General features: G+C 46.1%; 1 protein-coding gene across 1 annotated transcript in view; it reads right to left on the bottom strand.

The window, feature by feature from the left end:
- The window catches only part of LOC142570588 (scoloptoxin SSD14-like), a 118,596-nt gene that overhangs the window by 24,014 nt on the left and 81,866 nt on the right, over window positions 1-12,716 (bottom strand). Inside the window, exon 8 of the mRNA XM_075678959.1 lies at window positions 3,009-3,199. Coding sequence (XP_075535074.1) covers window positions 3,009-3,199 — 191 coding nt within the window. The remainder of the gene's footprint in view (window positions 1-3,008; window positions 3,200-12,716) is intronic.

The following is a 12,716-nucleotide window of genomic DNA, read 5'->3' as shown; positions in this document are numbered from 1 at the left end:
TCAGTACATCGGCCTACTTGCTCAGCAGGTGTGATTAGCGATATAGGCGCTTCAATGTTAGTCGATCAGTGTGCGATATTGTGCAGCAGGATTAGACGGTCACACGTGCGACTAAACGACAATGAGACCAATGATAAAGCGTGTGCGTGGAATGACGGTGAAAACATACAGTCGTAACGGCCATAGATAAATCTAGCAGCGTTTTTCTGAACGAATCCTAATTTCGAAATACACTTTATGTGATGAGGTGACCACACTACAGAAGCATACTCTAAAGCAGTTCTAATTAGTGATTTCTTGGCCATAATCTTGCAATCTTTAGGGCCGTGTTTTAAAGTTCGTTTTAGGCACTCTAGTTTTCGCAGCGCTTTAGAGAAGATTATATTGATAAGATTATGCCAACTAAGGTTAGTTGTGAATAACTCCGAGGTATTGAAACTCGTGAAGCTTGTTATTACTGTAACCTTGCGTGCTGTACGTGAATTTTAGGGGCTCTTTCTTGTTACTAAAAGTGATTGCCACAGGTTTGCTGAAGTTAATCCTCATCTTCCATGTGTTACTCCAGTCTGAAAACGATGAAAAAACGTTGTTAAGCAGTTGTTGATCACGAAGAGCACGAATGCCGGATTAGATCGCCCAATCATCTGCCTAGAGACGTATTTGCACTTGTGTGTTTCTGGCAACTTCAATAATGTCATTAACATATATGATAAGTAAGAGTGTCCTGAGAACTGAGCCCTGCGGCACCCCTGATATGACCTGAGCTATAAAAGAGGTTTAACAATTAAAAGCGACGGATTGGAATCGGATTTGGAGGTAATCGGATATCCAGTTAATTAGTTTATTGCCAGGAAAGACTGCAGCAAATTTTAGGAGTAGTTTTTATGGCTTACCATGTTAAATGCTTTTGAGCAGTCAATAAAGATGGCATCAAGCTGACCACGGTTATTTAATGCTGTGGCTATGTCATGCGAGAATTCAAATAATTGCGTCGCGAAAAATACTGCTCTACAACCATGCTGCTGTGGGGACAGAACGTTATTCGCCGATAAATACTGAATCATGTGCTTATGGATGACGTGCTCGATATGTTTGCAACACGTGGGCAGCAACGATATACGTCTGTATTTAGTGATTAGCGCTTAGTTGTCAGATTTGAAGACAGGAAAGATGTTAGCTTGTTTCCAAACCCGAGGAACGGTCCATGTCTAGAGGGATTTGTTAAATATAACTGTCAAGTACGGGGCGTTCCATTGAGAGTATCACTGTAAAAATTTGTTTGGCCCTCCGTCAGCTCCAGAACTTTTTATAGTATCAATGATTAGCAATAGGTTGTGGACACCGTTGTGAAACGGAAGTTGTGAATTGGAGCCTTCAAGGGTTAAACTAACAAAGACGAAAGGGCAAGACTTTGTTATCAGAAGCGCTCTTTCTTGTGAGCGCTTTGCCCCCGTAGCGTTCCGTTCACTGCCGCAGAAAGTTGCCTGCTAGTATAGCGAAACCGTGCTGTTTAATGCCTGTCGAAAAAAGCGCCTCTTCTTCTCGGCAATCATTATCTTCATCTAGCATTGGTACGAACACTTCAACCGTACTTGTAGCGTTGGCGTCATGTCCTGGCTTTGGACGGCGAAAGCGAATAATAGGTTGCGCACAAACTATTGGCGATGATTTCCAATGTAACTGAATAGCCAAATGCTTATTAAAAGTTAATTAAATGAATAATGGGCTTGCAGGCGTGTATTTGTTGAAGGGAAGATATTTAGGTAGCGTTTGCTCTTTCGTTACGTAATTCACATAGAACAAAGCCATGAACTGGAATATTTGAAAGGGAAGTAAAGGCGGCTATAGGTATAAGTCGGTTTGTCATATGTGCGTTGTCTGCAGTGGATAGGAAAAGAGAGATTGTGCAAAGGAAAATGTGCTTTTTTTTCCGGCCCATAAGAGAGCACGTCTCAGCGCCTTGGGGAAAGGATGGGGAACATAGAGAGGGAAGGAGAAAGGGAAGGTCGTCGTGGTCGAAGGCGGGAGACGAGGAACTCGCCCTTCAGCATGCAAAGCTTCAGACGCCCCAGAGGTCTCGCGACGCAGCAAGTGCCTCTCAAAGAGCTACAATAGTCCGCGTCCAGCAAAGAACACGCCTCGCAACTCGGTTGCGCGGAGAGCTTGGTCATTGCATCGGCGCCATTGTGTTTGCGATGAAAGTCGAACCAGCACAAAAAAGTGAAAAAAAAAACAATGAAAGCTATTCGAATTCAGATGGTAGCACAAACCATGGAACATGATTGCCAAAGTAAGCGAACAGTTTATGCGGAATAGTAGGAATGGCAGGGATGAACTAACGACACTTACCCAATCTGCTGCTGACGTCGACAACGGTGTTTCATGATGGCGTAACAAATGATCGTCAGCGTGCTTACGCAGACGGCATGACAGCGCTCCGATGACGACGACGGTGGGATGAAAATGAAATAATGAAAGTCGAGATGATGAAGGTGTCACGACGACGGTAGCATGACAAAGGTGGCATGACCACAATGGAATCACAACAGCATGACGAACATGGCATGATCATGCTGTCACACCTGCGCTTCCTTTGCTCGTTTATCCCACTGAATCCAGACACTATTCCGACCATTCGCTTTAAGAGCAAATAACAGTAAGCTATTAAAAAACACTGCGTAATGGACAATGTCTATGCATCGTACCGCTCCTGCCGCTGGCCTTTCCCACTTCGAGTTGACGAATTTGATTGCATCGCTGGCAATACTACCACCAGCAGATAAGTATAATATGGCTAGTTAATGAATAATCACTGCGTGTATTCTCTGGTTAAACTCTTCGTCACAAGATAACGCCGCCAACCTGACAGGCACCATTCATGTTCCTGTTAAGCCAACATTCCATGAACGGAATTTACGTGCACGGACATGCTAAAACTCTCTACTGTTGATTCGAATAGCCGGTATTAGCGCGCGCCGTTTCAAGAGCATAATGCTTCAATTTCGTACAGGTAGTTCACCGTGCTCGTTATGGCCACCACGTTGTTGTCTTTGTCCCAGTAGCAAGAATGAGAAGTTCCGCCATCCCTTCGATTTTCCTTGGCCATTCCATAGAAACTGACATCATCATGAGTTTTGGAGTCACTAATCTTGGCTTTGGAGTTTTCGGCCGCTTCATTCGATAAAAGCTCTTCTACCACCTGGAATTGGGGAAGATTTGAAAGTAAATGAATTGCACTTAGCAACAATGGCTACGGAGTATCTAGGTGCATAAGGTTAAGTATTCAGCGCGCAAGATTTCTACTTATTTGAACATTAAGGCTGTTGACAACTATAACCGTTCCCGACTGAAAGGTGGAATGATTGAATGATCGCATTTTGGTAATCATATCAACTACCCAGCTAAGCACTCTTGCATAAATGGCAGAATGAGAGCAGAGAGAAGAACATAAGCTTTTATTTAGAACAGGCGAAAAGTCTTTGCCGTGCGAGGGCAGCTTTCTCAGTCCGGGAAGCCGTGGCCACGAGGCATTTCCCGAGTCCGGACGATCAGATTACGCTAGTCATCCAGGCTGGGGCTTGAAAGCTGAGCCTCCCACTGCTCTTCGGTGAGGCTTTTGGTGCTTATGGTTCCCTGCGATCCTTTGCATCCCCACACCATGTGTGGTAGAGTGTTTGGTACAAAGCAGAATTCGCATTCGTAGCTGAAAGTGGTGTGCGAGATCCTGTGTAGCAAGGTTGCATGGACGTGACTGTTGTTTTGGATTGTTCGGAGGTTGTCTGCTTCTCAGTTTCTTAGTTTCGGGTGGGGTGGCGTGTTCTTCTATCTAGTCTGTAATGCAAGAGGATGTCAATTTGTTTCTTGGGTGCATGCTGGTTTCCCAGAGATCACTTTTTCAGTAGTGCCCGGTTAGCGTATCCTCGGGCTGAGGCGTTGGCGGCCTCGTTTCCTGCCAGGTGGGTGTGTCCCGGAGTCCAGATGATGTAGGCGCCTGGAAGGTGGCGTGCTACGGTACGGCGGAGGAATCGAAGTGTTTGACTAGAAATTCTACCCTTTTGGTTGTTACTGCGTGTGGATTAGTAGTCAGTGAATATAATGGCACCTTTCTTGTACGTCCAGAGGGCTAAATCGATTTCAGCCTTTTCTGCCGTGTCAATAACATTTCTTGAAATAGTTGCGCAGGTATCTTCAGAAGAGGTAGTATCCATGACGCCGACAGAGTGGGCTTGTCTTCCCGCGTACCCCGCTGCATCGATGCATCTGATGTGCGAGTTTGCTCCGTGCGCCTTGCTTAGGGCCCGGACTCTTGCTAGCCGCCGGTCTTTGTGGTAGATAGGGTGAACATATCGCCGGATGGCGGTCACGATGATACATTCGTGGAGGTCTTCCTGGATTCTCTCCTTGATATCCGTTGGTCCTAAGTGTTCTTTTTATATCCCAGCCTTTTGAGGGTTGCACGCCGTGTTTCTCTAAGTCTTAAGCGTTCCATTTGGCTGACCGTGCGTTGGCTACGCGGCGTATCATGTATGCCACTTGAGTCACAAAAGTTTCGGTAGTGTTGTGGCCCCTGAGCCTTCTTTCTGGATGAGTTGTCTTCGGTCGAGAATGGCGAAGAAGTCGACTTGAGGGATAGGGACTCCAATAAGAATGTTTTCCGGATCTGGAATTTCACCTATTGGGGGTGTTCCTAGAGTGTGGGCTTTAAGCACCAGGAGTTCACATTCATCTGGTGCACAGAGGAGTCCGCACTTTTTGAACTGTGTGAGTGATGGTGAAGTCTACGGCTTCCTAGAGGGCGTCTTGTTGATGTCATGGGGAATCGCTTCGAATCCAGATTGTTATATCGCCGGCAAAGGGAAAGTACGGCATGCGGTGGATCTTATCAAAAACCTACGAGAGTTTCAGCATAGTGATATTAACCCTTTCGGCCCTGGAAGAGGAGCGATATAATTGAGCCTTGCGGGTGCCTTCTTCTACTACCAGAAATTGTGTTGTCTTGAGGTTTCCCAAGCTGATGGTGGCCATGCGGTTCCTCAAGAATGCTTGGACTTAGTTGTATGTTTGTTCCTCACAATCTGTGAACTGTAGGTTCCAGAGAATTGCAGCGTGTGAGACATTTTCAAGTGCACTCTTAAAGGGACCCTAAACCACTCCTGGGGATCGGTGAAATAACATAAGCCGCGGGTAGCATACGCTGCAGTGAACATCTCAGCCAAATTGTCGTACGCGGTGCGTAGAGCTCGCAAGCGGATCGCGAGGTCACCTTTCTCTCAAACGCTCTCTTTTCAACAGAAAGTCTTGCCCTCACTCTCTTCTGGACGCTTTATTTCGTCATCGGACACTTTATTTAGTCATTCCCTTAGACGGCTGCTATTGCCCGATAACTTACATCAAAGTGCAGTAGGCTACATGGCGTAGATACCGCGGCCGCCACGGGGTGCCGCCACGAGTCCACTGGCTAAGCGCACTGCAGCTCGCTACGGATAACCATCTATGGCTTATGTTGAGCGCGTCGTAGTAACCAAAGGCGGAAGTCGTGGCGCCTACATTAACATCCAAAATGAAATTTGAACTGTGCGCCACGGTGAGATTCAGAAGGCGCAACGTTATAGGCACGCCCACTAGGCCGTAGCCTTCGCAGTGAAAGGCATTGAAGAAGCAGGTGGAGCACAGCGGACGCCATGTTTGATCGCCAATAACTCCGCTTGTGCTGAATGCATTCAAGTACTTTTTTGCGGCAAATCATTTCTAAAATAACCTAATTTCATTTTAAATGCCACTCTCCACTTCGAGAAAGAGTGGTTCAGGGCCCCTTTAACATCATTTGCGAGGATGGCGCTCTTGCTGTGTTTGTCAAAGCAGTCAATGGGCCTTCTTTGAGTTGGAGGAAGATGTCTTCAGTGGACAGGTGTTCTCGGCAGCAGTAGAGTGTACTGTGGATGTGCGCTTAAAGGGAAGCTGAAAGCTTTTCCAGAAAAAATGAGCGAAGAGCTGTACTCCGTGGTTCTCAACCCTCTGAATTCGAATATCGCATCGAAATTGAGCGAAAGAAAGCGCAAACATATTTTATTTCGACGAAAAGTGCAGCAGCAGACACGCCCAGCTCGCGCGCCTTGTTTCCGCCTGTGATTGGTCGGGCGCCTCGTGACGTCAACAATGGTGTTCGTCCGGACCGACTGCTGCCACTACACACGAAGCACGGTGCAAAGTAGTTCGGTGGTGTTTTGCTGAGACGGTCATGGAAATTTTCGAGAGCTTGCGTTTCTCTGAGGAGTTCGGCGTTAAGTCCAAACTCTACGAGAGCGATTTTGCGCGCGATGGTGACGGGCGACGGCTTCGAACGACAAAACGGGCAGTCGCTTGAACAAATCGCTAGGTGTTGTCGCTTGATCGCTCGTTTCTAGAAAGCTAGAACTCGTCGCTCGTCGCTCGTCGCCCGGAAATGCTATGAACGACTAGCCAATTGTGCGAAGCCGAAACTGGATGTACATAACTCAAATACTACTGTTTGGCGCACGGAACGAGCAAACTATTGAATTTTACACGTGCAAAATGAGAACCTAGTGCAAGACTTTCAGAAATATTTTGTGCTCCTTCTTCAGTAAAATACATCAACTTAAATCGATAAAGCATGCGTCACGCTAGTTTCGGCTCGTATGTTGCTGCCCTCATACCGGGAAGTCGTCGCTCAAAGCCGTCGCTCGCGTGGAGTTCGGCTTGCACACGACGAGTGAACGCTACAGCCATCGTCTCGCTTGTAGCGCTGTCGCTGTCGCGTGCAAGATCACTTGTAAGGGGTTTATACTTGTACATACTACACGTACGTACATACTTGTACATACTACATGTACGAGCCGATTGCGAAGAGCCGCCCTCTCCAAGAAGCAAGAAATGCTGGTGCAAGCATTGCTTTCGACGCCAACGAAGGCGAAGTGTTAGCATCTCCTTGTGTTGGAAATGTTCTTCGGCGAGTATCTTTTTTGCTAGCTGCATTCAGCGTTCCAGTGAGTACGTTTCCGGGCAAACAACTGTAGTGTTATGTTCCTGCATGGCTCCTCGTAAAACGTAAGCGCTGATGCGATCTTTAGCATTTGTGCGCTGCCCCAATGCTGTCGGCAATCTACACAGACGGTTTAAACGGGAGAAAAGTTTACCGGCTGTTGTAGCACGTGTAGTATAGAACCTTCATCAGCGCGCCATCCGCACGCTACTCGTAACCGGCGAATTCCATCGGCTACGTGAGATGGTCGGTTTCTTATTTGTGCGAGTGAAGGGGGAGTGCAGCGTCTTGGCGTGAGCAGGCTTTCCAACACATGCAAACTTTACGCTTGCACTGCGTTATGGTAGCTGCATGCAGGCTGTTTCACAACACACGTGCGAATAGAAAATTCGCGGCGCTTGGCGATGAAACCTGCGTCAAGGGGGCGGGAGATAAACATGCAGCTTCCGTTCAGCGTGCTAATTATTCTTTTAGGAGAACCCAAAGCACGCATTATTGATAAACTCCGGTAGTAATCGTCACGGAAGTGGTTAGAGCACAACACTGTTGTTTTTGAGCGCTTGAAGTTGTTTCGCTTCACAGCAGCCTCCCACTTAGCTGAAAGCTTCTTGTCTTGCAGGAACTAATGGAACATCGGAACATCGTCGCGGCCGCTGGTGTTCCTGCAAGCGTAGGCTGCACAGAACGCCGGCATGATGGGCCTACAAGTTCAATTGATGCTGCGCACGTCAACTACCACTCCTATATACCCACAAATAAAGGAATGTAGGGTCGATAGGGTCGAGCAAAGCAGATTAGGACGGCACGCACGCAGAAATAAGCCCGGTCAGGCATGGTCGCGGAGGCTGCGAAGAAACGGGACACCAGTGTTGACGTCACTAAGCCGCAGTTTCCGGTCTCCGCTCGCATCGTCAGCGTCAGCAGCAGCGCGCGGCGCTCGACGGGGGGCGGAGCTACAGCGCAATTTTAACCGATGATTGCGTCGCTCCTAAGTGAAAAATCCCCCCCCCCCCCAAAATTTTACCTTCATGGTTTATAAGGTTCCCGCATCCGTATATGAGTGTCTTATTGAATTCGACAGACTCTTCAGCTTCCCTTTAACACAGAGTAGCAGTAACGAAATATATTCTTCCTTGCTGCTGGTGTAAATTTTTCGCAGGAGTGTAATCGTGAACACGTCGTTTTTGTCAACGTTTATAATGTTTCATACCTGATTGGAGCAATATTAGCGCTTTGTTTGGCTGGTTAAGCTCTTCGCCGACAGGTGGCTGGACCGTGCAGACCCATTAGGCCTCTCACGTACGTCTACGCTAAAGTTTCTTCATCAGCTTGAGTTTATGCCTCCACGCATCCGTCGAAATGCCCAGCTCGCCTGTGGTTACCGAAATACCAGACACGTTCGGCGCTGCGGCAGAATGCTTGCAACGCACGCTGCTTCGATAGCTCTCGCTTGGTGTCGACTGCCGGGCAAGGTGGCGGAGAGTTTGGAGAGGCTTCGCGCGCTCGCTCCTAGAGAAACGAAAGTCGACGACACGACGTGCCATCATGACGCAGAGCCAGTGAAGGGGGACTTAGCCCCGATCACTCGGCAAAGTAATCTAAAAACGTTGCAGTCGGCGAACGAGTTAAGGAGAAAATGCATGACTATGGAGGAGGCCAACTTGTAATCGTCCGTAGCTCTCTTTATATGAGAACGTTCATACAAATTATGGAGCGAATGATTAACTTTGGCTGTACCCTACGCGTCTACAAAATTTGACCGAACCGTTTCAGGGGTACTTCAACCTTCCAAGTGGTTGGTGGCACGATGCAGTACCATGTGTACGTAGACATTCCCTGCGCATAAGGTGAGGGATAGAGGGCCCACGTTCCCGAGTCCTGTCGGTTTGTTGGGCTTAAGAATCATGAACACCTCGGCGTGTTTCCACAGTTCTGGTACATCCTGCAACTTCCGCCCTGGAAGTTCCACGAATCTAGCTGTTTTATCTCTAACTGACTACATAAATATGTATTGATTCGGGAAACTTAGTCGGATCTGTATTTTTAGACTTCAGTAAAGCTTATGACACGGTTAGCCATTAAGTCCTGTTTAATAAACTTGACTCTTATAATATAACCGGTCCTGCGCTAACATTATTAAAGAATTACTTACTTGACCGGCCGTGCACAGTACATGCAGCAAATACTTTCTCAGTAACAAAATGTATTAACCATGGTGTACCACAAGGATCAGTTCTGGGCCCTTTGCTTTTCCTTCAATATATTAATGATCTTCCGGATTCTCTTAACTCCACCAACTACGTTCATTGCATTTTATACGCAGATGACACATCCGTATCTTCATCTGACAAATTTGTTGCTACTTTTACTTCTAAGTTAAATATTGCATTAAGTAACATTATAAAATGGTGTAACAACCATTACTTAGTTCGCAATCCTCTAAAAACTAAATTTATGTTATTCGAAGGTGCTCAAAGGGCTCTAACTTTTATTCCTGAACTAAAGCTGGGAATTCATTCAATTCCCGTTAGCCCCGATGTCACTTTTCTTGGCATACATCTTGACCCTAACCTTACATTTTGCTCACACTTCCAACATCTCAAGCACAAGACTGCGTTTGGTATACGTGCATTAATCAAAGCTCGCCCCTTGTTTTCTCGTGAGGCTCTGCTAGCGTTGTATTATGCATTCATTCATAGTCACATTAATTACGGCATGGTTTCATGGGGCAACACGTACGCTTTTCACTTATCAATTCAGCATATCCAAAATCAGTCAATACGCGTTATCACTTCTAGCTCCATGCAATCCAACGTCTCGTTGTTACTTCGCGCGTATAATATCTTGCCTATTTATAATTTGTTCAAGTTTAACATAATCGTCTTACTCTACAAGCTGCTTCATAATAGCCTTACGTTTCCGTTCATTGAAGTTCACCTTTTGCCGAATAAAAAAAATAACCAGATTTGCGGCTAACAATTTCTTCTTACCCATGGTTCATACCAATTACGGCAAAAAAGCATCTTCCTTCGCTGCAATTTCGCTTTGGAATGAATTACAATCAACTATAATATCCGGTACTTCCCTTGAAATCTTTAAAAATCACCTTAAGTATCATTTCCTGCGATAACTTAACTACAATCTGGTGGTTTACCTTTGACTTTTCTCTGACATGTCATTTTTTGTATTTCATCCATGCTTGTTTCCGTTTTTCTTTCATAATGTGTTTCCTGTTTGATTGTCAATGACATGTCTAGTGATGTATTTGATCTGTAGATGTTGTTTATAATAACGCTAATTTGCTGACTATTGATATCACCATCAATGTTGTTATTAATCGAATCCCGGCCACGGCGGCCGCATTTCGATGGGGGCGAAATGCGAAAACACCCGTGTGCTTAGATTTAGGTGCACGTTAAAGAACCCCAGGTGGTCAAAATTTCCGGAGTCCTCCACTACGGCGTGCCTCATAATCAGAAAGTGGTTTTGGCACGTAAAACCCCAAATATTATTAATATTGTTAGTAATTACCGAGGGTCCCACTGCAGTTCTTTCACTTTGGGACCCTCGTTTGTATATTTGTCATGTTGTAATTTCTTCTGTTTTTTTGGAGCCAATGAACCTGAAATATGAAATTCCCTGTCTCCCAGGTGTAGCTTATATACTCGAGAAGGTACGTCGTCGCCTCTTAGTTTAGTTTGCGCAAGATTTTGTTGTTTTTGCTCCTTGCTGGGAGTGGTGCCCCGGGCCAGTTCTCCCAGGGCCACGTGTTGTTCCGCCTGCGTGAAAGGATGGTCTGGACTTCCTAAGTATCCAGGGAGGCTTGTTTGGTGTGGGGTTGACGAAGTGCTGTCGGTGAATTTCTGTTTGATCTCAATCATGGCTTGTTCTTGCTCCGTTCCATTGTAGCTATGTATTATTCTAGCAAGGTTCTTGCCACATTTGTATTTGGGCTAGCTGTGTGGTGTCGAAGAAAGACTTGACAATATTCCAAGTTTTACGTGAAGTGAGAGTAGCTTGGAGACAATTGGGGGCAGAATTGGTTCCAATTTCGCCTTCCGAAGTGTTCGGCATATTCTTCGGCCTGCTTGATGATCTTGGCAACGCCCTTCATGAGGGTTATGGTCGCTTAGCGCAAGCAAGGAAGGACAGAAGGGGACAAGGGCAGCCAATGCGGCTGATTAGGGTGTCGAGATTTGAACCGGATTTGTCAAAGTTCTTAAAAAAGTTCTTATAGAAGAAATGTAATGCAGAATTACATGTCGCTGGGTAAACCGGTTTGTGTTGCTCAGTAGATCATAAAACGTTATTGTTAAGGATAACGTAGAGACCTGAAGACCTCAAATTTTACGATGTAGAAAAGTTCAAACACTTTAAAGACTCAGAAGTTGCATACCAAATGTAAAGGTGTGCGAATGAACCCAACAGCTTATAATATACGAAAGAAGAAGAGGAAGAGGAAGTAAACAATCTTTAGAGCGACACATTTTGACAGATACCGGATTATGGTGCAGGGCGCCGAAGAAAAAAATCAGCTTGATCCCTGCGCCCCATAGGCTGGCGTCACTATGCAAGGTACGCACGAACGGTGAAAAAAACATGCATCTGACATGCGCAAAAGAAAACAGAGAAACGGTATGTGGCATGCGCGGAAAAGGTTATGTATGCGATCCCGCGCCCATAGCGCACTAAGTACATAGATTAAATAGATAGGTGCCTAAACGATAATCTTCGCGAAAAGGACAACAATGTACATAGAAGAGTTCAAGGGCCCTTAGGGATGCATTGCCAGGATTGTGATTATAAGCTGGTTTTCAAAGGCCGCACATTGATCGCCAAGCACCCCAACTAGATGACAAGAGAAATTATTGAGGTGACAGAGATTAATCGCTTGAGGGATTCTTTGCCTCCGTACAGCTTCTATAGGGGTGTCACGAAATTAATTATCTATGGCAAAATCTAGAGCTAAGAAAGTTGTATTTATAGGCACGCGTTGCACCTGAAAAAATGGCGCAACCCGCGCGTATCGCACGCATCACCGCTTTGATACCTTCCACGTTTGCTTGATGATTCTTTATTGCTTTCTTGTTTCTGCGCTTTTCCTAACCGGATGCACGATATACATCGTTCACGCATGAAGTGCACCCTTTTCATCGATGAATTTCAGTTGAAAGTTCGCACTTATGTTTGTCAAGTCTCCCGTCTTCGTTCTCTAGTTTATGCGGAAATGCCCAACGCCACGGAATGCTAAAAAACCTCGACAGAGCTAGTATTCGGATTTTATCGGCTTCTGCGGTACTATAGAAGTGCCAGAGGGAGAGTGTGGCTCCGCCAAAAGTTTTACACTAAGCCCTTTCTTCGATTAACACTGCTGAGGAAGTTTTGAGGAATCGTTGCAGAAGCGCCGCTATATAGGAGAATAACTCTCAAATCAGATAAAGTAAAGACATCCACAAAATAAAGCGAGTTATGAACGGAAAAGTTAGCACGGGGGGCAAATCTACGGCAAAGGGCTTTCTCAAGACCAGTGGCTACAATGTTGCGCTGCTGAGCAGGAAGTGTTGCGAGTGTGATTACAACCACTGCGGCCGCGTTTCGCCGGCGTGCAAAGAAAAAAAAAAAAGGAGCGCTCGTACACGTACATTTCGGTGGACGTTATAGAAATCCATGCCATCAAAATTAACCCGTAGTCCCCCCCCCCCCCCCCCCTACTGCG

Source organism: Dermacentor variabilis, chromosome 2, assembly GCF_050947875.1.
Source record: "Dermacentor variabilis isolate Ectoservices chromosome 2, ASM5094787v1, whole genome shotgun sequence".
NCBI classification, from domain to species: Eukaryota; Metazoa; Arthropoda; class Arachnida; order Ixodida; family Ixodidae; genus Dermacentor; species Dermacentor variabilis.
Note: the sequence above shows the minus strand (reverse complement) of the source record. Positions and strands in the feature narration are given on the sequence as shown.